The 24654-nt window shown below is 40.1% G+C and overlaps 1 protein-coding gene across 1 annotated transcript in view; it reads right to left on the reverse strand.

The window, feature by feature from the left end:
* Window positions 1-8042: 8042 nt before the first annotated feature.
* LOC136875041 (dual oxidase maturation factor 1) overlaps window positions 8043-24654 on the reverse strand; it is an 80504-nt gene continuing 63892 nt past the window's right edge. Inside the window, exon 10 of the mRNA XM_068227963.1 lies at window positions 8043-8275. Within this exon, the coding sequence (XP_068084064.1) occupies window positions 8227-8275 (49 nt within the window). The 3' untranslated portion in view covers window positions 8043-8226. The remainder of the gene's footprint in view (window positions 8276-24654) is intronic.

The following is a 24654-nucleotide window of genomic DNA, read 5'->3' on the forward strand; positions in this document are numbered from 1 at the left end:
AAATTGAATCTAGCAAAGAAGTCAGCTAAGGATAACATGATGGCAAGCATAATTGGCATTTGTACAAATTTTAGTGAAAAATGGAAGGGTATGTATCAGTGCTTTAAGACAGAAACAGGTTCCAAGAAGGACATTCCAGGAATCATTAATGAACAAGAGGATTTTAATGTGGCGATCTTCAAAAGGCAGAAGTATTCACTCAGCAGTATGTAAAGATTGGTGGTCACAAGGGTAATGTCCAGATAGATGAGGTGATTAATGCTAAAGAAGTATTAAAATTTGCCTATGATATCAATGACATTTGCAATAAGATACAAAAGTTGAAAACTAGAAAAGCAGCTGGAGCTGACAAGATTTGTGGAGATATACTAAAGACAATGGGTTGGGATATAGTACCATATCTGAAGTTCTTATCTGATTATTGTTTGCATGAATGAGCTACCAAATAAATGGAGAGTTGTTATAGTAGCCCCTTTGTACAAAGGAAAGAAAGGGTGATTGACATAAAGCTGATAATTACAGGCCAGTCAGTTTGACATGCATTGCATGTAAGCTTTGGGAAAGCATTCTTTCTGATTATATTAGACATGTTTGCAAAATTAATAACTGGTTCGATAGAAGGCAGTTCGGGTTTAGGAAAGGTTATTCCATTGAAGCTAAACTTGTAGGATTCCAGCAATATATAGCAGATATCTTGGATTCAGGAGGTCAAATGGACTGTACCACGATTGACCTGTCTCTGGCATTTGATAGGGTGGATCATGGGAGACTACTGGCAGAAATGAGTTCAATTATAGCAGACAAAAGAGTGACTGAATGGGTCACTATATTTCTAGAAAGTATATCTTAGAGAATTAGAGTAGGCGAAGTTTTATCTGACTCTGTAATAATTAAGAGGGGCATTCCTCAAGACAGTATAATTGGACCTTTATGTTTTCTTATATATATCAATGATACGTGTAAAGAAGTGGAATCAGAGATATGGCTTTTTGCAGATGATGTTATTCTGTATAGAAAAATAAGTTTACAAAATTGTGAGCAACTGCCAAATGACCTCGATAATGTTGTGAGATGGACAGCAGGCAATGGTATGGTGATGAACAGGGTTAAAAGTTAGGTTGTGAGTTTGACAAATAGGAAAACTCCTCTCAGTTTTAATTACTGCATTGATGGGGTGAAAGTTTCTTACAGGGATCACCGTAAGTGCCTAGGTGTTAATACAAGTAAAGATCTTCATTGGGGTAATCGCATAAATGGGATGGTAAATAAAGACTACAGATCTCTGCACATGATTATGAGGGTGTTAAGGAGTTGTAGTAAGGATGTAAAAGAGAGGGCATACAAGTCTCTGGTAAGACCCCTAATAGAGTATGGTTCAATCATATGGGACCCTCACCAGGATTACTTAATTCAAGAACTAGAAAAAATCCAAAGAAAAACAACTCGATTTGTTCTGGGTGATTTCTGTAAAAGAGTAGCGTTTAAAAAATGTTGCTAAGTTTGGGCTGGGAAGACTTGGGAGAAAGTAGATGAGCTGCTCGATTAAGGTGTGTGTTTACGTGTGATAAAAATCATTCTTGGATCCATATTGAAAGTACTTGTATTAAATAAAACTGGTATGTTTTTATTGTTTACCCACCTATTCACTACAATAAAATCTTAAAAATTAGGACTTTGTCCTTATCAAATTGTCAACATAGCAAATAATGTAAAGGAGAGGGCATGCAAGTCTCTGGTAAGACCCTAAATAGAGTATGGTTCAAGTGTATAGGATCCTCTTCAGGAATACTTGATTCGAGAACTGGAAAAAAGCTGTTTGATTTGTATTGCAGCAAATAATTTGCTATGTTGAAAATTTTATAAGGACGAAGTCCTAATTTTTAAGATTTTATTGTATTAAATAGGTGGATAAACAAAAAAAACATACTAGTTTTATTTAATATAGTGGTGTGTTCCGAGCTGCCAGTGGAGAGATGGCGTGGAATGACATCAGTAGACGAATAAGTCCGAGTGGTGTATTTCCATCCACCACTCATCCCATTGTAATTCCGTAACCAGTTGCCATACAACACCAGGAGCCTTCACATCTATCCAACATATGCACGCCACACGTAATATTTACATCTTCACACTGGTAAGGTTTAATATTTCTGCCCCGTTGTATTCTCATTTGTTCATGTCGGAGCCTTTTTGTTAATTTCTATTTCCTTTCCTTTTTATAGACCATCTTAACCTATTTTCAACCTGGCTGCATAATACACCTATTAACCGAAGATAATGGCTGGACTCCAAGTTTTAATGCAACTTCATTTATTCTTGTACAAATCCAATTGAACTTCGCAAGATAGTATTACAATTCCAAGGACACCGTAAATTCACATCATTATATGACGCTGTGTCCAATATTTTAATTTAAATAGACATAATAACCATCAATAATTTTAACACCCATCAACGGTGGATATAGGCAGGACTTCAAGTTTTAATGCAATTTCATTCATTCATTAACTCAACTTTTTTGAACTATGCAAGGCAGCTTCAAGGATACTGTGAATTCATATCATCACAAGACGTATTTAATTAGACATTACTATATTGTGTTTTTAATTTGTACTTGACAAAATAGGATTTTAATTCTATGTTTGTTCCATCCAAAATTTTTAAGTGTTACATTGTAATACTCATTGTTTTGAATTTTTAATGGGGGCCCCCCTATTTTAATCAGGTCTTATTGTATACTGAATTTTAATCCACTAGCTGGGGAATAATATTCTCGAAACATGTACTAGATGTTAAGGTGACTAGACATATTTCCTGGTGTCTTTAAAGGTAGGAAAGATCACAATATGAAGATAAAGTTGAAATTCAAGAGGACAAATTAGGGCAAGTATCCGTTTATAGGAATGTGAGTTAAAGATTGGAATAACTTACCAAAAGAGATGTTCAATAAATTTCCAATTTCTTTGAAATCATTCAAGAAAAGGCTAGGAAAACAACAGATAAGGAATCTGCCATCTGGGTGACTGCCCTCAATGCAGATCAGTAGTGATTGATTGATTGATTGATTGATTGATTGATTGATTGATTGATTGATTGATTGATTGATACAACAGAACCCAAATACGTTAAATGTATCCAATCTCTTGTGTTCAGACCCAGCTTGAGCAATAACGTTTACATTCAAGTTATACCAGTAAGCTTGTTCAAACAATAAAAATGAATAATTTAATGTGGCTACTTAAGCCGCAGATAAACTCAGTTACAATTGAAATACAATATGTACCTATTCAATAATAATTTGTTTTGATATGGTAGTCCTGAAAACATTGGGCTGTACCCACTCCAACCTCGCACTCCTTGCACCACCATTTAATCTCTGTTCTGACGCGCTTACCACTTTCCTTCTTACCTCTGTCTCTGAGCAAACCTTGCATTAATTACATGTAACCTTGCATGTATGTATGTTCAGTCCGTCAGCGATGCCGCTGATGGGATCCTCAACAGCTCTGCCATCAGCTGTCAGAGATGGCCTAGGCATCACTGAAGAGACATACTAGGGAAATGAGGAGTGAGGTAGTTTCCCGTTGCTTTTCTCACGCAATAATGCATAGCATTCACTTTATTGGTTGTTGAGGAATCTTTTCTGGAGAATGGTGAGCAAAATCCTGTCAACACTTGGAGAGGGAGTATTTATTTATATTTATTGAACCTCACAGGTTTCCACCCAATACATGGTTCAAATTTGGTATAGCCTAAACAACAAACAATAAAAAACCAGCCAAATAAAATAAACTGACAATAAAAGGCAATCATTCCGCATATGCACTGCCATATGGCCATGATTAACCCATATTAGTGATCCATAGACCTTGGCATGCAATGGGCATAAACAGTCAAAAACAGAGTAAATAAACAAAATAATAATCAAAGGAAAGGAAACCAGATCCTCCTTGGATATGCCTTGAGGTCCATCGGATACTCCGGAAACGTGGCCCCCAAAGTGAGGGTCACCACAGTAGTCGTCTTCCGTCCCTTTCCTGCATGGCATGTCCAATGCCAACGACCTTCTTGTCCCTCGTCTAGTCACGCACACCTTTGCACATTTCATTCCTCATACCATCCTACTACTTGACTCACTCTTGCTAGCTGAGTCAAGACTTACATCACCAGCCACTTCTGTGCACCTCATTCTACTCATGTTGCAATTTAATCCTTGTACTACTACACTCTGTTACAACTCATCATATTTCACCATGCTTAATCTCATTTAAATACCCAGCCATTCTCCACATTCAATTTTGCCATTACCAACTCATTAAAATAATCACAATCACACTTTCTATAAACAAGCACCACTTATCAATTCTCCTCCCTCTCAGCACATAAATTCTGCCATTCTGTATTCCACCACTTCTCCATCTCCACACTTAAACATTTCAACGGATTCTCTCCATACAGATAACATTACATCACTAACATAATCTCTACATTCATTTACCGACTCAATAATACATACCTCCACCTCATCCTCACGCTCTCTCTCACAATGAACATGCCTACTTTCACCATAAACCACCGATCAGTTACCACCATTTCACCAACAGTTTCATCATATCCACTATAACCACTCCTCCAAAACATATTCTCTCCATCAAGCCATTCTCCAGATTAAATTTTGCCATTACCAACTCATTAAAATAAACACAATCACCACTCCAAACCCTTCTTCATCAAAACATATTAACTACACTTACTAACATTATTTGAGTTTTTGTTCTTGTTACAATACCCTCATTATTTCTTTTTATTCCCCACAGTTCCCCTAAACTCTTGTTCCTTCCTAAGCCCATCTTGCCTCCTCTGCTCAAACACAGTTCGATTCTCTGCTTGGGCACCTCTTTGGTGTACTTTTCACTCTACACATCCATTAGTTCACTGCATTCCCTTCTCTGACTTTCCTCTTCACTTGCTGTGGCCGCAGCTGTATTCCTAAACCTTCCTATTCTCACCCCCTTGTCCACCGCTCATCCCTTTTCACTATTTATGACCACACTTTCACTAAGCTCCACTCTTTGCCTTTCTTCATTCGCTTCCTGTTTTCCTTGGTATTCTCCTCATCACCTTGTCTGTCTTCTCCAACATTGCTATGTATAACTTGCCTTTCTTCAACTCTCTTCCCCATACTCATCTCCTTATCTTCCTCCTGTGTCATCTTTTCCTCTAGGTCCAGTAATTTGGTCACGGTCCAAATCTTTTTCCAGCAGCCATTTGTCACTACTAGTTCCTGTCCCCTGGTAGAAGCTCTCAAACCTTGGTGTCTAGCCCGAATCATATGTTTCTTAAGAATTTTGGCATTCCTGATCCCTTCACTTCCCATGTCTCTCCTGATCCATATTTTTTCCCTCTGTATATTCCCCGCACTTCCCATCACTATATCGGCCATCAACGTGGAAAACAGTTGCACTTTAATCGGCCTATTTCCTTTTACTTTCCCTATTCTCGCCACATTGTCTATGTCTACTTCACTAAAATTAATTTTCATTTTCCTCTGAATTAGGTCCACCACTTTATAAATTGTAAACAGTTTGTCCTCCCTCTTCTCCTGAGGCACACCATCTTCTTTCTTATTTTCTTTCTTGGCTCAATGTTAGTGATAATGAATGGTTTCATTCTATATAAATATATATCACAATCAAAGATATCTTTTGTGCATTATATGAGATTGATCAGTTTGAAGTTAGCTGATAAAGGGGGAGACAAATCAACATTGAAACTTACTCCCTCTCCACAGTATAGCCTAAGCGGTCAACAAGCGAGGACGTGTTGAGTAGACGGTCCCGGTAGTGAGAGAGGGGAGTGCTGGAGGGGAATGCAAGAAAGAAGCGAGGAGTTTAAAGATGATTGGTGTTGAACAGTACATGGCTGTAATAGAAAGATGGCTGGGGAGAAAGAAGAAGTGAAATTAGGAGGGAGTAGAATGGTATTGGGAATGAAGGGAGAGATGATGCTGACAGCGGCTGTGATTATAGTAATGCTATGGATTGGAGGAGTTGAATTGAACCCCGGGCCGAACTCCAGCGGAAGCATGAGTTGGGAAGACGTGGAGCTAATCAGAAGAGTTATAAAAGAGGTAGTTGAAGAGGTGTGCCCATTTGAGCAACTTAAAAATTTGATACAAGAGTAAACGAAGGAGTTTGAGAAAATGAAGAAATGGTTTCGAGAAAAGGCAGATGACACAACAGCCAAAGTGAGAAACAACGCTGAGGAAGTTGCATCATCAAGGAAGAAAATAAGAAGATGGTGTGCCTGAGGAGAAGAGGGAGGACAAACTGAGCCAGGATCGAACCTGCCAAGTTGGGGTCAGAAGGCCAGTGCCTGAACAGTCTGAGCCGCTCAGCTTTGCGAAAGGCGTTTAGAATTCAGGTCGAAAGGAACACTTATGTCAGAACTTTTAATTCATGATGCAGCAGGCTTTTAAAATTATGAAATTCATAACCTTTTAAAATTTTCTGAGAATGTCCCCACACGACTTTCAATTCTTGTTGAAAGTAATTGGGCCCAAAAATGCAAAGCCATTTCCATTACTGACAGGCTAGGTATAACTTTAAGATTCTTATCAACTGGTGACTCCTTCACTTCTCTTATGTGCGTAGGCTGATCAACAAAGACTGAGACTGATATTTCCTGTAGCTTCCGTGATAGTTCCCTATCTGTAACGTAAATATTTGAAAAGAGCGGGTTTTTATGTATAATGTCCCTAGGCAGCAGCACTCTCGTATCAGTAGGTTAGTAGAAATGCTCTATTGTGTAGATGCTACGTGCATTTTGCATACCAGACAATGGAGGTGACGCGAGAGGAGCAATCAAATTCTGTTTTCGTTTAAACCATACAGTCACTGAAACTTACGTAAAGCTGAAGCAAGCATACGATGAAGGTGCAACAGTGTTTGGGTGGTTCAAGGACTTCAAAGAAGGCCCGACTTGTCTGTGTTAAGCAAGGTGGGCCTGGTGTTTCGACTTCTGCTGACTGAAGTCAACATCAACACAGCTGCTGTGATTGTCCATGAGGATCAGCGGATAACATTACATAACCTCAGTGAAGTGTTGAGAATTTCATATGGCAGTGTCTTTACGATTATGCACGATCAGCTCCATGTGATGCGAGTTTATGTCCGTTGGGTGCCACGTCTGTTGACTCCGAACAAAAGGCTGTGCGAATGGAGACAAGCAATGAGGTGCTGTGTCTCTTTGCTGATGCAGGGGATGCGATTTGATTCGATTTGAGAACTCTGAAGCACTGCTCAAGAAAAGTGAGGCGATTCTCAAGAACTTGACAAAGAATGGTCTGCAGCATGTGTTCAAGGACTGGCAGAGACGTTATAAAAAGTGTATTGAAGTAGGAGGGGACTACTTTGAAAAAGATCATGGAAACATTGAAATGGAGTAAATCTGTGGGGGGGGGGGGGGAAATCAGTCTCAGTCTTTGTTGATCAGCCCTCATATTTGTCTAGAGTATCAAAAGTAGCAATTTCAGTTATTGTGAATCATCTGCATGTTCTAATTGCGTCTTTGTGCATGTGCAAATCCAAATATTAGTGAAAACACGAAAGGTTTCATTCACAAAAGTTAAAGATATTGTGTTTATAAACATGGCAAAATAGTTTACGAACACATTATTTTATTTACTAACAGTAAAAAATGTTAGAACATTGTTGGTTGACCATGTTTATTAACAAAATGTGCTCAGATAGGTTACTCTCATGTCAGTAGATTTATTGGCACATGAAAGAACTTCTTGGGACAAAATTCCAGCACCTGGATGTCTCTGAAACATGTGGGACGTAAAACCAATATTATTATTCTACAATGTGTGCAATAACTGTAGTCTTGCATAGGTGAGTATTTTTTTTTTTTTCATTTCCCAACTTCAATAGCACATTTTAAATACTTTTCTATGAACAGGAAAAGATAGGTCAGGAAGGAGGTATTTTAACACATCAGTTGCTCTCAGTAATAAAATGATCAGAATGAATACTGTTGTATTGTTTCAAGTATTGAATCAAACTGTATGTTACTCAGATATTTTTTACAATCAAACCATAAAGCTGAGAAATGTATAAAATCTTGTACAAATAAATTAGAATGGCTTTATGGCTGCCACCTGGGCAACTGCCCTAAATGTAGATCAGTATTGATTGATTGATTGAACCAGTGTAAAGTGATCTCTCAGTTGATATGTAACCTGGTTCGTGAGCCATGTGAATGATCAGGATACCTAAACAGAAAAACAAAATCAGGCTTAATAACAGAAATTTAAATATATCACACACACACATATATTAAGAAAGGTACAGATGGTTATTATGTTGGGATGTTTGTTAGGAGGAGCATTGTATTTTGGGAGATGATGGTAATTGTTAAGCCAATATTGTTTGCTTCAACTGAAAAAAAAAAAAATGAGCAGGGGCTGTGATGAAGCCACACGGTGTTTTTATGCCTGAGAACACGTCATGTGGGTGTTGGGCCGATGATAGAAAGAAGTGAATGCTTGTTATTTAAAGGGGCCCTAAAATCTAGGTAATCGGTCCAGTAAGAGAGTGCACAGAGTTAAAGACTTTTATTTTAATTTTTTCCATTATGGGGCTCTAGTGCTGAGACTGTTTTGAAATCACACTATTTCCAATTTCCATCAACTTGATTACATCTTCAGGGTGCTTATCTATCTTCTTAGTATACAGTATTTCTTTCTTCTGGTACATATTTTTTTTATTAACAGAATAAGCTACCTATTTTATTTCTGTTTATATTTTTATAATATTTCATATTTGTATGAAGAAGAATAGCTCAGGAAGGCAGGTATAGAGAATGTGGGTGTGGGGGGCATTAAGGATGATGAGGGAAGAGAGGGCGAATTTGAGGGAGATAATTAGGCTTTTAACAAAGGACAGGAATGAAGATAGGTCTTCCTCAATCCATGTACAAGGTATTGTTGGCAGGCAAGAGGGAGGGAAAGAAAGGGGAGAAGTTGAGGAAGACAGGTGGGCTAATGTTTTACAGGGAAGGAAAATCAGGGCTAAGGGAGTGAGTTCAGGAGAGGAATCATTATGAGTCACTGCAGGTAGAAACAGGGAAGTATTACAGAAGAGGGGTAAGGCAAGAAGGAAGGGAAATGTAGAGGAAAGGATGAAGGAGGGAGTTGGAAAAGGGTTGTAAGACGAAAGGAGGAGGGTAAGGGGAAGGTGGTAATTTTCTATGTTGGTACCAACAACCTAAGACAAGCAGGAATAGGTAGGGTTACTAACATAGTTGGGGATGCAGGTATGGGAGCTGGGCTGAGGTGGTCATCAGTGGGAAGGATACTGACTGGAGGGTGATCAGTGATTTAAATGATTACAGAGTGGGTACTTAGAAGAGTAATAGAGAGGTACATTCAGGGAAAGAGGGTAGACTAAAGAGCTGTGATAAGAGGACTGTTCAGCTGAGAAGTCATATTATGGATGCAGAAATGTTCTCACAGAACTGGATTGGTTATCATAGGCAGGATAAGAATGGTAGGAAAGGGAGTATTCATACTGGTCAGAGAAGAATTTGTAAGCTACAACAAAGTTAAGCATGAGGAATATGAAATTTAAGGGGTAAGGCTCATCTTTAACACTTGGTTCAAACACCACAAACGACGGCTGTATACATGGACGAGACCTGGAGACACTGGAAGGTATCAAATTTACTTTAGATATTTTATTCTTCCACCATCAAGTACAGAAAATGTACACTAGGTACTGTCAGTATTAATAAAAATAATCTATATACAATATCTTAGTCATAATGCCTAGGTCATTAGAAAAATCATTTTAGCTACCTATATTAGGTCAGTTTTTGGAATACCACATTCTAGATACTCTTCTACACTATAAAATGCCTTTTTCCTTAAAAATTGTGACAGTACCCTGTTAAATGCACTATTGTCTAATGTTCGAATAGGCAGTGGAGGCTTATTGTACATCTTAAGCTGTTGATAACAGTGGCTGTTTGTGCTTTTACTAAGCCTGGAGTAAGGTGTATCCAGATGATGCTTGTATCTTGTGTCATGCATGTGAACTGTAGATCTTTCTTTAAATTCGGAAAGATTCTCTTTCACTCCATTATGATTAGGCAGAGATTCAGAAACCAGGTGTTGGATTGCAAAACTTTCCCAGGAGCAGACGCAGATGTGGACTCTGACCACAACCTATTGGTCATGAAATGCCATCTGTAATTGAAGAAAGGAAGGAATGCAAGGCGTTGGGATCTAGACAAGTTGAAAGAGTGTGAGGAATTGTTTCAAGGAACATGTAACACAAGGACAAAATGAAAAGGCTGAAGGAAACACAGTAGTGGAAGAACGGACAGTCATGAAGAATGAGATCAGTAAGGCTGCTGAAGAAAAGTTAGGAAGAAAGGAAAGATCAACTAAGAAACAGTGGATAACTCAAGAGATACTAGACTTGATTGACAAACGACAAAAGTACAAGAATGCAAAAGATGAGGAGGGCAGAAAAGAATACGGGCAAATAAAGAATGAAGTAGATAGAAAGTGCAGGACAGCTAAGGAAGAATGGCTGAAAGAGAAGTGCAAGGATGTTAAAGGTTGTATGGTCCTAGGAAAAATAGATGCTGCATACAGGAAAATCAAGGAAACCTTTGGAGAAAGGAAAACGAGGTATGTGAATATTGAAAGGTCAGATGGAAAACCACTTCTTGGGAAAAAAGACAAGTCAGAAAGATGGCAGGAATATATCCAACAATTGTATGAAGGTAAAGAAGTCGATGATAGGGTTCTGGAACAAGAAGAGGCTGTTGGTTGATACTGATGACGTGGGAGACCCAATTTTGAGGTCAGAATTCGACAGAGCTTTGAGAGGCCTAAGTAGGAACAAGGCACCGGGTATTGATGACATACCCTGACTGACTGCCTTAAGAGAAACCAGCATGGAGAGGCTATTCCGTTTAATGTGTAAGATGTACGATATAGGAAAAGTAACGTCCAATTTTCAGCAAAATGTTGTTATACCTATTCCCAAGAAAGCTGCTGCTGACAAGTGTGAAAACTACCGTACCATTAGTTTAGTATCTCACCCCTGCATAATTTTAACACGTATTATTTACAGAAGAATGGAGAGACAAGTTGAAACTGAGTTGGGAGAAGATCAATTTGGCTTCAGAAGAAATGTGGGAACACATGAAGCAATTCTGACTTTACATCTGATCTTAGAGGACCGAATTAAGAAAGATAAGCCCACGTACATGGCTTTCGTAGATCTAGAGAAGGCATTCGATAATGTTGATTGGACCGAGCTGTTTGAGATTCTGAAGGTGATTGGGATCAGATACCGAGAAAGGAGAATTATCTACAATATATACAAAAATCAGTCTGCAGTGATAAGAATCGAGGGCTCTGCAAAAGAGGCAGCAATCCAGAAAGGAATGAGGCAAGGCTGCAGTTTGTCCCCGCTCCTTTTCAATGTTTACATAGAACAGGTGATAAAGGAAATCAAAGAGGAATTTGGAAAGGGAATCAAAGTTCTAGGAGAGGAAATCAAAACCCTGAGATTTGCCGATGATATTGTTATTTTATCTTATTGTGCAAAAGATCTGGAGAAATTGCTGAATGGTATGGACAGAGTCTTGGAGAAGGAATACAAGATGAAAATTAATAAGTTAAAAACAAAAGTAATGGAGTGCGGTCGAACAAGGTAAGGTGATGCAGGCAATATTAGATTAGGAAATGAAGTCTTAAAGGAAGGAGACAAATATTGTTACTTGGGTAGGACCACGAACATTAATATAGGAATTAGAAAAATGTTTTTGAATGCTTTTGTCTGGAGCGTGACAGTGTATGGAAGTGAAACATGGACGATAACTAGGTCAGAAAGAAAGAGAATGGAATATGACAAACAGATTAGAGCAGATATAGTGTAGTAGTTATGTAGAAATTAAAAGGTTAGCACAGGATAGGGTGGCATGGAGAGCAGTATCAAACCAGACTATGGGCTGATGACTCAAACAACAACAACATCAACGCGCCTATAGAGCCTCATCTGTCCAAAGCCATTGGTCTCTCTAAATTGTACATTTATTTATTCCCGAGTCCAAGGCTGCCTCTTCCACTATCTCCACCGTACTGAAGTCCACCTTCTCCGCCATAGATGCCATTGAGTTCTTCACTCGTAACCCTGAGCTGGGACCCTTACCAGATGTTACACACTGGGTCAGTGTGCTTTGCGACTCAAATAGGCAGGGGCACCACTCACTGGGTAGGGGTGCCTCTGAGGAGAGTCCCTCCCTGCCACTGGAGCAGTCATGTGAATTTTAGGGAAAAATGGAAATGTGCAGGTGCTTTAAGGCAGAAACAGTTTCCAGAAAGGACATTCTGGGGATCATCAATGAACAACGGGAGCATAGATATCAGGACTTGCAGAAGTATATAGTCAGCAGTGTGTAAAGATAGTTGTATATAAGGATAATGTCCAGCATACATAATTAAATGTGTTCACCATGGCATTTGCAAACGACAATGGTTAAGTTAATAAATTTGCATAGAATGCACAAAACAACATGCTTTGTAATCACCGAGTACCAGGAAAATATATACTTTACTTTGCAGGTTCACATAAACAACAAAATACGAAATGAAAGGCTTTTTTCAGGGATCAACATGTTCAACTCCGCTATGAATAATTGTGAAGCAAAATAATACCGAATACTATGCTGCTATTACATCTCTTCTGTAGAAAAACGTCATGCTTTTATAAACTATTCTATAATACAGTACACTCACAGACTAAACATCATTTGATAATTCGGCTCTTAAGACTTTCCTGTCCTCTCCTGTAATGCTCTTGTAGTCACGAGATACACTTCATAGTGCCTCCAGATATTTAACTTCTTTTATATGATATATTTTTTCCATATACAAGGAACTGTGCTGCTTAGGACAAGGAATAATCATTCCTCAGTGTATTTGGAAGATGTCTTCCATTTATCATTACTGTATGCTTCCTCAATTTTTCAACCATTACGTGTAGAGCCTGTCAGTTGTAGACGTGCACAGCCATAAGTCACCCACATAGGGTTGTAAAAGCCGACTGAGTGGAAGAGCCTTGCGCCCGCGTGTACACGTATTGCTAGCATAGGCAAGGTTCAACACCCATGCTTTACCTATACTCTGAGTTCTGTTTTCTAGACCGAGTGAGTGGCTGCTCGGTTTGGGTCACGTAGCCGTCAGATAGTGGGTTTGAACCCCACTGTCAGCAGCCCTGAAGATGGTTTTCCATGGTTTTCCATTTTCACACCAGGCAAATGCTTTGGCTGTACCTTAACCACTCAAGGTGGTTCAGTGTTCATTGTACATCTGGTGGACTACACTCATTCAGTCAGTTCGACATTCCATAAACAGCCAGCGGAGGCGGAATTTAGAATGCCTATTACACACACATCATTGTTGCTTTCTGGGATCCTTTTTCACCTTATGAATTAAGAAGTTGTGTACTTTCCTGCCTTCTCTGTTCCATAGTTAGAACTGATACAAAATTGATAAATATATGTTGCTTTTAACTCGTATCAATCAGGGATAGAACATGAAATGTGCTCTGTTCAGTTTCAAGGAAATTGCTTTAGAAGATATCATGTCCTTTCCTGCCATCTCGAGAATGCTTTGTGAACTATATCAAACTTGAAAATTCTTGCCACTTATAAAGGAGAAGTACCGAAAGTACTTAGCAGGCACTTTTTGCTTCACAGCCTATAGGCTACTCAGTTGCAGAAGAATGGCGAGGCTGTCTCGTTCTCTTATGCGCGCAGAGATTATTCCTTTGATAGATGACGGTAGTGGAAGTGATGTACAGGAAGAAATGTTTTCAGTAGTGATACGACAGTGTCTATGCAAAGCAAGAGGTTACTGCAGAAGTGGCAGACAGCGCTGATGAAGAAGAAACAGCTTCAAATGTAATAACTTTGTCGCTGTTCGCTGGTTGCAGCAAGAGGTAGATTTCGTCGCGAGCACACAAAAGATCACCCTCACGGGTGTGCCGGTTACCAAAAAGCTTTTTGAGTTTGTTTTAGATGCTTTTCCGCAGGTTTTTGGCAATAAAGTGATTGCCCTAATTGTTCGAGAGACAAAATGCATACTTGGCGCCCTCTTAAAACGAAGGTTGTGCACCAAGAAGTGTGAGCCAGTGACAGGGGAGGACATTTATGTGTTTTAGGGCTTGTAATGTTGATGGGGATAATGCAGAAACCCATGCTGAAAAGCCATTTCACCAGGGGTGGATTTTCAGAAGCTCCTGCATTTTTTCAAGCAATGGCATGGGACAGCTTTGAACTCATCTTGTGATATTAAGTTTGGTTTTTTTTTTTTTACACGGGATACATGTACGGAGCCCAAAAGGCTTTTAAAAATCATCCTTTCCTGGAAATTATGCTTAAAAATTTTCAGACTGCCAACGAAAATATTTCTTGCTTTGTGAATATTCCCGAAAGAATTAGGTAACAAATGTGAAACTCATCCCAATTATATATTTATTGCTAATATTGCCAATGGTTACGGACAACACTGAACTGCTGTCATCATATATTTACTGAAAAACACTGGTAGGTAGTCCTAAAAGTTTCATTACATTATGTTTTGTACCCGTATATTTAACATTATGAATTCTTTAACTTGGTTTCTAAACATCTATTGAGCTTCTAAACACCGCCTGCGAAGTGAGCAGCTGGGGATTACACTGCCAGCTTGAGGGGTTAAGTAAGGCCATGGCTGCTTCCTTCCCACTCCTAGCCCTTTACTATAACATCATCACCATAAAACCTATCTTTGGGCGAGAGGGGGATTTTAAATGCTCTGTATACTAGGCTGTTTATGGGAATTTGAATGTAGAAAGTTATTTTTTATTGTTATTGGGGCATGGGTTGGTTTTCTGTATATTTGAAACGCAAACTTATTATTGCTGCATTATATTGAAAATTGAAGCCATTATTATCATCTTCTTTTGTGAATTTTATGTTGTGAACTATATAATTTAGAAAGTCAAGAATTTCATCACTATTGCTGTGTTGTTTGTTCATTATTACAAAAGTGTCATTTACATACCAGAGCCATAAACTGAGCCCTCTTATTTTTGTCACTATTGTATTATGTTCTAAACTGTCTATGTATATATCTGCTAAAATTCCTGAAATGAGATCGTCCATAGCTAAACCTTTTTGATGGTAAATCTTACCGATGAAGGTAAAATAATTGTTATTTAACACAAAATTTAATAATTTAATGAATACTTCTATTTCAAATTTATTGAGGTTGCTGTATCTAGAAATATTACTTTTAATAATATTTTTGGTTTCACTGGTTGGAACATTTGAATACATGTTTGTAATGTCAAAAGAACGTGTGATGTGATTGGGTTGTACTGTAGGTTGAATTTATTTAATCTTTTGCAAAAATCTATTGAGTTTCTAATTGGGGAATCATTATTGAATTTATAATGCTTTTTAAGAAAACTGTGTATGAATTTTGAAGTTTTATAATGAAACCGTACAGTGTCCTCTACAGCTCACTGAAATCATAGGTGCCTTTCTACCCTATTAAAATCACTTCTAAAAGTCGCGTCATTGGTAGGATGATGGGCGACGGGGATCGAGCAGCGCCTGGCCAGAACGGAACCTGCGAAAGATCGCCTGGAAAACAAAGCAAAAGTTGGGCTGGAGCCAAGCCCTTGTGAAAAAGCCCTCTCAACTCGCAGACAGAGTTGGAGATATGACGCGACGCTACGATAGTCAAACACGCCCCGAGGTGTGGCCTAGTTTCCCAGGGCTCCAAACTAACAGAAGGAATTTCTGTTTTTTATGCACGTTTCACGGGTGCCAACGTCGAATTTTGGCACGTAAAAATTATAGGATATTTTGATCTAGACATGGGAAAATTATGGGAGGCACACCAATGAATAGAGCTGAATTTTCTGCGTATCCCAGACTGAAAATATGGAATACTTTATTCAAGGGATGAAAGGAGGTCACCAGATATCCAGTGCTAACAGATTGCAAACACGTGTGGATGTAAAACGTCCCCCAAGCTAAGAATCACGCTCAAAGATGACTCTACCTACCAGAAGACGCTAATGGAATAATTAAAAGGCGGGAACCAAATTACGTAAGAACTGCCGATCGTCAGTAGATCACACCTGGTTCAAATAAGAGATGAAAGAGAGGGTTACAATACGCACCATTTAAATGTCTTGAATTCCTGGGATGAAAGGAGCTGTTATCCTTAATGAACCGTAAAACGTTTACACCCCCAGTCTTCCGGTGTAAAGATAATTAAAGCCGGGCTGGCCCTGGCTGGAGACAGTTCCTAGCGGGTCGCTGAGAGAGGACAGTGTGTTACATTGTGTTCCAGTTTTTACAGTCCGAAACCTATTGACTGCATACTAAGACAGTGTTATTGTGTCCGTCGCGGCCGTGAAATACAAAAGCCTTGTGAAGTGTAGATGGGAAGCCAAGCGAGCCTTGGCAAATGTCTCTATGCCGCGTGTCAATTAATTAAGCCGCGAGCATAATTCATAAAGGAGTAGCGGGAGTTGGCTATGGACAATGCCGGCCTAGATGAGTACGTGATATCAATAAATTGGTATCATCCAAATCGCTACTCTGAATCAGGGTTCTCGAGTCTCGTGAGCCACCCGATTCATGCTGTGAACGCACCCGCTGTGATTAGAATGACCTGCTTGTTCATGGTGTGAATTCTGTGTGTGTGTCACGGTAAACAGAGGACCGTGTGACGAGTTGTGGAGTGTTACCCTTTGGATTACTCTAAGATTTCAGCATTGGACGAGCTAACCAGGATGACGGACTTGTGTGGACGAGGATCGAAGGACAGCACGCTCGACTCCAGCGCCGAGGCCATGCAGCAGTAAGCTCCACCATGGGTCTCCCATGGAAGGAAAAACCACGGCCACCAAACAGATGAGTTGATGTCAAATATAATTTTCTTAGCACGTTATAGTATAACCGGGGCGTATGATGAGCTTTTCCTTTGTAATACTTAAATGCTGTAAAATAATGCATGTCCTAATATGGAAATTTTATTGTTCTTGATCATGTTAACGTAAATTCAAGGGAGCTAACTCCCTGGACAACCCATTTTTCTCTTAATGATTAGTTTATCGTGAGGGATTATCGTTAGTAATATGTAGAATATCCTAGCAAGTATGGGAAACAAGGATAGGAGAATATTTGAGTTCCCCTAGGGGTGGTTGGAACAATAGTGTTGATGAGCAGGGAAACCCATGTCCGAAGGCTGTTAGCTAATGTCCAAGATGGCTATCGTATAAGCTGGGGAAACTCATGGGTCAGTCAGACGATGCATGCGAGCTTATACATATAATAATTGCATGTGCAGCAAGAGAGAAGAGATCCTGACCGAGTGAGGTACATAAATGTGTTATTTAGGTATAATTGTGAGGTTCATGGTGTAAATTGTGTTTGCAAGTTTTCCGTGGTTCTTGATTATTTAACCAGAATTGTCTGGAGTTTTTGTCTGTAACCGGCATGAGACCCAGGGAAGCCAGAGTCTTTAATGTGTGGTCAAAATATAAAATGTGCATAACTTTGGGCGCTGAGCGAAGAGGATGAGAAGCATGGAACTGAGGAATCATGAGAGTCCTATGCCCAAGGAAAGAAGATACGCGATATGAGATGTAATGAGAGGTCCGAACGCCCAGATAATGTTACGATGAGATAATTTGGAAGTGATGTTGCGCACATTCGGCGCTCAACGATAAGAATGAGAAGGTAGAGAGTAAATGAGTATCTCTTGGGAATTCTGCGGTAAGATGAATAAACAAATGAAGTGGGCCATACCCGAGAAAGGAGGGCTGGACATTGTAATTGAGAGAAAAATCTGGCGTGGCCAATGAATGAGTGATGGTAGTACGAAAGCGAATGACCTGACCTTCTTTTTTTGTGCGTGTTTGCTCCTCTCCCTTCGCGACAGAGTGGCCCTGCCGGGCTATTGTCGTAAGACTCGGCTCTAGGCCTCCACACCATGCTCGTTTGTTTGTTTTAAATGGTTCAGCTAAGAACACTTATGCAATGATAATATCACGGCGATTTTGAAGGTAATTAATAAATGATTATGGATCTCCCCCAACATCCAGTAGTATGAGACCATATCTAGTTTAGGGATTTCAGGAGTGTACCTCTCCGTTGGGAGTCGTCCAGTTCGAGCCCCGGGTCAGAATGAGCCACCTTGGGCAAGCTTCCATTAAGTTGCGCCGGGGCAGAAGACAGTGATAACCATGTTTTTTTCTTACAAGAAGGGCCCCATTTATGCATGATGTGTGCTTTGTTTGAGTTCAAGCAGAACCAATGTTCAACGTTGTTTGTCCTGGTGGCAGATAAGGGAAGTCCGGGGTTTAGCTCAATGGGATGTGTGTTTTTGTCCATGTATTATGTAAATATCTCTTTTAATATGGTAATCATGTAGTGCAGGAACCGGTTAATTACGTGCTAAGAACAGTATGTATCAAGTAGGGGGACATCAGCTCATATCACGGTGCGAGTGTGATCAACAGAATATTAAAATGTAATGACAACGGTATGAACTAATGAGGGAAAGATAGATGATAGTGGTCGCAAAACCTCAATTATACCTTTGTGCAGACGACGCCCTCAGGCAATTACAAGTTGTCCATTTCATGACCGTATCGATGTTTAATCAAGAAGTAAGTATAAATAACCACCTAATCGATTAGGTGGTTATTTATACTTACTTCTTGCCCTCAGGCAAGTCGAATTTAAAGTGTTAGTTATTTTCTTTTCCTCCCGTATGCGGAGAGTTCATTGTATAGGGATGTATTTTTTTTAATTATGTCATTTTTGAATAAATTAGTATTCGTAACCCCCATTATATGATTCTTGTCATTTGTAGCAGTGCTAAGCAGTATCCAGTAGGCAGTTGAACCCAGAGAATCCTACTTTCATATCTATATAAATAAAATTGTAGGGGGTCCGCTGTCTGTAATTTGTTTTGTTTTGCCGATTTTTCAGATATTTATCCGTTTTAGGTCAACTCAAGGCCGAATCGGTGGTTTTTACGTTTCGTGTCTGTTTGTCTGTCTGTTTGTCTGTTCCACCATCACGTCGAAACGGCTGGATAGATCTCAACCAAACTTCATATTCAGAGTATACTCATCCCGGGGAAGGTTTCGATATGCATATCATTTTAAAATCTTTGAATACACGGGGGGTTTATAGGAAAACCTGAATGGTTTTTCCACCATCACTACGAAACGGCTGGATAGATCTCAACCAAACTTCATATTTAGAGTATACTCATCCCAGGGAAGGTTTCAATATGCATATCATTTTAAAATCTTTGAATGGATGGGGGGTTTATAGGAAAACCAGAATGGTTTTCCTCCATTTTCTCTTATACTATTGATTTTCTGTAAACTTCGTTTACCGTACGTGAAACGTCTCTTCATTATAAACAACTTTCGTTATGTTCATAATTTACCTTACTCTTCAAATGACGGAAAATTTACAATTTTCCGCTGGTATCATGCTCTGCATTGAGTGACCGACAGACCGACAACGAACCTACAGGTTACCATAGCAACGTCTCTGACTGCATGCCAGCAGGGAAGTAACGTATTGCCATTTTCCTCATCATGCTTTTAAATTCGTGGTTGTTCCTTGGGTAGAAGGCAAGAGAGGCGTCAATCGGCCTATCTGCGGGATATTGGCGGAATATCGTTGGATGTTATAACCGCCCTCGAATAGATTAAGTAATAACACCATTAGTCATCTTCTTATTATTTGTTTAGCTAGGAATCACTGGACCTAAATTTCTCCTCTGTTACCGCTTTATTATATCCATAACTCACACTAGCATAATTTATTGAGGGGCATTTGATTTTCCAATACATTAACTTGGCATTTACATATTTGTCGTTATCCGGCTGTCCTCAGTTATAATCCATTTTCTATTACTTTCAACTTTCTTAACTGTATTATTTTCTTCCTTAATTACGCCGTATGTACGCGAGTGCTATAAACTACTGGATGTATTTCCACCAAGACTCATATCTAGAATACACCTGTCCTTGATAGGTTTTAGGGCAAATATTGTTTCTAAATCCGTGAACTGACTGGGGGTTTATACGAAACCGAAACAGTGATTTTGCACTTCCACAAAATATACACAACCAACGTTAATTTAAAACTACCTGCCTTGGTAGAAATTAATTTCTAAACCTTTTTTTCTCATGTGCATCATTTCGATACGAGGATTAATAAGGGAGATACCATTAACGGACCGTTTTTCTGTACAAGTCCCATCAGACTTAACTCACGAGCGGGTGCGTGTAAAGCGTATTCCTTACAACTTGAAAACTACTGAAGACATTCGAACCAAAATTTAAATTTAGCATCCACCTGTCCAAAGGTAGGTTTTAAACGTAAATAACATTTCATGTTCCGGAATGGACTGGCGGTTTATAGGGAACCAAAATGGTGATTTTACTCTTCCACAATATATACAGAACAAGACCAACCTGACTGGAAATCGACCAAACGTGATGGAATTCCACCTCTAAACCTTTTTTTCGTGTGCATTTTTTCGTCAGGAGGATTCATAAGGGAGATATCATGAATGGTCACTTTTGCAGGTTAAGTCCAGGGGACATAGCCCAAAAGGTGTTTTACATGGAGCAGATTCCTTATCTATATAAATTAAATCGTAACGACTGTGTGCCTCTACACTGACTATTTTGGCGAAATTTTCGTACAGCTTTCCGTTTAAGGGGTAATAATGACATTCTCCATAATTTTTGGTTTAGTTTCCTGAAAGTCCTAATTTTTACCTGCCTCGCTCAAAATCCAGATTGCTGCATTATCTGCCAAAAGAAAAAGAAGATAATTGAAATTTGACAAAATTATACGTTTTAGCCTGTAACGAACGGAAAACATCCAAGATCATTAAATTTTTCATTTTTTATCCGCGAAGAATATCGAAATATGCAGGCAATTTTAATGATAGTGCAGACCTTCGGAAATTCCTATCACATAACGGATTGCACAATCTCCATTCAATTTGGAATGATCTACAACCTTGGTCTTATGACCTTTGCCGTATCTGTATCCCTTTTACGTTTGATTTTTCTCTATTAATCAATGTTAAGTCAATTTGGAATTTTCACATGCATAATTCATACTTTCAATTACTTATATCAAATACAGAATCATCAAACTCTTCACGAAAATTGGCCCACCCAGTAGCCATATGTGAGCCAAATGCTATGTATGTAGCTGTCACATAATTATCCGAAAAGTAATGTAATGTGAGATAACCTTACAAAACCTTTACCCTGTTCCACGTTTCTAACTCAATTTGACCCAAGAATAGATGACATATCATAGGACCAGCCATTTAGGCCACTAAATCCGGCGTGTCTTATGGTATAATCCTTTGTCGATATGACGTACGTTTAGTAGCGGTTAATCTGTAAATGAAGGTCTTCAATATTTTAAACACGCATATACTTTCGTATGTCGATCTATATATATTCAGTGATGTCGATTTGTAGCGATCGAGAAAGAGTGGGTCTGCTATTGTAATCAGTACTCCACACACCGACTTTGACTGGCAGTAGGAAAGGGTTCCTTCCCCAACTCCTGTGTAACTGTCATTAGTAAAGAAGGCCTACAATTGTAATGAATAGTTCACTTCTCGATTTGACTTGCAGAAGGCAAGTGAGCATGCAGTTTTTTTTAACTCCCCTACCCGATTGTGTTTGGCAGTAGGCAAGGGTGCCCGCCATTATAAAGAAATGTCCTCATCTAAAATGTGACTGGCATTAGGCATAGTGGCCTGCTATTTTGATAGAAACTCACCAACTTAGTGAGACTGGCAGTAAGCTGGCTGGCAGTGGGAAAATGGGCCTGGCATTATAATGATAACTGCACAACTAAATTTCGAGTGATAGTAGGGTAATTGCCTGCCATTATAATAGAAACTCCTCAACTGTAATCTGTCTGGAAGTAGGAAAGGGGGGTTGCCATTTTAACAAAAACTCCCCAAATCGATTCTGTCCGCGTAGTAGGCAATGGGGCCTGCAATTATAATGTAAACTTCCCAACTCGATTGTGAATGGCAGTAGGCAAGTGAGCCTGCCATTATATCACAAATCCGTAACAAACACTTTACATTGGAAACAACGTACGGGGACCACCCCATGCTCTTTCTCGGATAATGCTAAGAGACATGCAATTTTAAAACAATCTTATTTACTGCATGTACACTATTTACTTCGATATTCGAATACAATGTAGAATACCGTAGCGAAGCACGGGTACATCGCTAGTTATTACATAAGGCTCCATCTTAACTATTTGTTGTTTTTTTTTTTTTTTCTTGCGAACGTACCACTTCCCAAGTGCTCGAGCTGCCGAGGCCAGCACAGAAAGTAGGAGGGGGAGCGGTTCGAAGCTCGTTAGGCAATTCCGAGCCGCTCTTCACTATAGTCTCATCTGTGGTTGTGTACCAGGTTACGCAGAGGCAGTCTTATGCATGGGTCGTCTATTCGAAGCCCGGAAGGGTGTAATATGTAGGGCTATTTCTACTATTGATGATTGGTCGAATGGGTATTTCTTTTTCATGAATTTTAGGCAATGCTTTTACTGTGGGTAAATTTGGATTCATGTTAATTAACTTTTGATACTCTTGTTCCTTAAGCAGAAACGTTGAGTTTTTATGTAGTGTTTTTAAATTCTGTTGAATTTTAACTATAATTTACAATTAAATAAGACATACATGAAAAAAATCCTTCAGTTTTTCTACTGTAATCTTTCTTGTTTATAAAAATGGTGGTCCCTCCTTTATCCGCTTTAGTAACAATGATATTATTATAGTTTATTTTGGTGTTTAGTTCATGGGTTAACTTTAAAAGGGTGAGATCAGAGTTGGTATTTACACTGACTGACAGTGACAATGCAACACCAAGGAGGAGTGGTTCGAAAGGGATGAAAGTTGGGGAAAAAACAGAGATGGCACGGACGAATAATTGATGTTTATTTCAAACCGATATGCAGGTTACACAATGCGCACGGCATCGACTCTGTAGGATGTAGGACCACCGCGAGCGGCGATGCACGCAGAAACACGTCGAGGTACAGAGTCAATAAGAGTGCGGATGGTGTCCTGAGGGATGGTTCTCCATTCTCTGTCAACCATTTGCCACAGTTGGTCGTCCGTACGAGGCTGGGGCAGAGTTTGCAAACGGCGTCCAATGAGATCCCACACGTGTTCGATTGGTGAGAGATCCGGAGAGTACGCTGGCCACAGAAGCATCTGTACACCTCGTAGAGCCTGTTGGGAGATGCGAGCAGTGTGTGGGCGGGCATTATCCTGCTGAAACAGAGCATTGGGCAGCCCCTGAAGGTACGGGAGTGCCACCAGCCGCAGCACATGCTGCACGTAGCGGTGGGCATTTAACGTGCCTTGAATACGCACTAGAGGTGACGTGGAATCATACGCAATAGCGCCCCAAACCATGATGCCGCGTTGTCTAGCGGTAGGGCGCTCCACAGTTACTGCCGGATTTGACCTTGCTCCACGCCGACGCCACACTCGTCTGCGGTGACTATCACTGACAGAACAGAAGCGTGACTCATTGGAGAACACGACGTTCCGCCATTCCCTCATCCAAGTCGCTCTAGCCCGGCACCATGCCAGGCGTGCACGTCTATGCTGTGGAGTCAATGGTAGTCTTCTGAGCTGACGCCGGGAGTGCAGGCCTCCTTCAACCAATCGACGGGAAATTGTTCTGGTCGATATTGGAACAGCCAGGGTGTCTTGCACATGCTGAAGAATGGCGGTTGACGTGGCGTGCGGGGCTGCCACCGCTTGGCGGCGGATGCACCGATCCTCGCGTGCTGACGTCACTCGGGCTGCGCCTGGACCCCTCGCACGTGCCACATGTCCCTGCGCCAACCATCTTCGCCACAGGCGCTGCACCGTGGACACATCCCTATGGGTATCGGCTGCGATTTGACGAAGCGACCAACCTGCCCTTCTCAGCCCGATCACCATACCCCTCGTAAAGTCGTCTGTCTGCTGGAAATGCCTCTGTTGACGGCGGCCTGGCATTCTTAGCTATACACGTGTCCTGTGGCACACGACAACATGTTCTACAATGACTGTCGGCTGAGAAATCACGGTACGAAGTGGGCCATTCGCCAACGCCGTGTCCTATTTATCGCTCGCTACGTGCGCAGCACAGCGGCGCATTTCACATCATGAGCATACCTCAGTGACGTCAGTCTACCCTGCAATTGGCATAAAGTTCTGACCACTCCTTCTTGGTGTTGCATTTGCTCTGTCAGTCAGTGTATTTCCTTGACCAAGGTGGGGAGTTTCTTTTTTATTTCTTATCTAGTGGCGTTCTGTTGTTTCAAAGGAAGTTTTGCTATATTGGACTCAACCTCCGCTATTGCAGTGATAACATCATTTTCCTTGCGTGAACTGGGCCAATTGAATTTTAAACCTTTGTTGAGAAGATACATTTCTTTATCTGAAAAACGGTGCGATGTAAAGCAAATTGATCAATCTCATACATGCTG

The sequence above is a fragment of the Anabrus simplex genome, chromosome 5 (genome assembly GCF_040414725.1).
Source record: "Anabrus simplex isolate iqAnaSimp1 chromosome 5, ASM4041472v1, whole genome shotgun sequence".
NCBI lineage: Eukaryota > Metazoa > Arthropoda > Insecta > Orthoptera > Tettigoniidae > Anabrus > Anabrus simplex.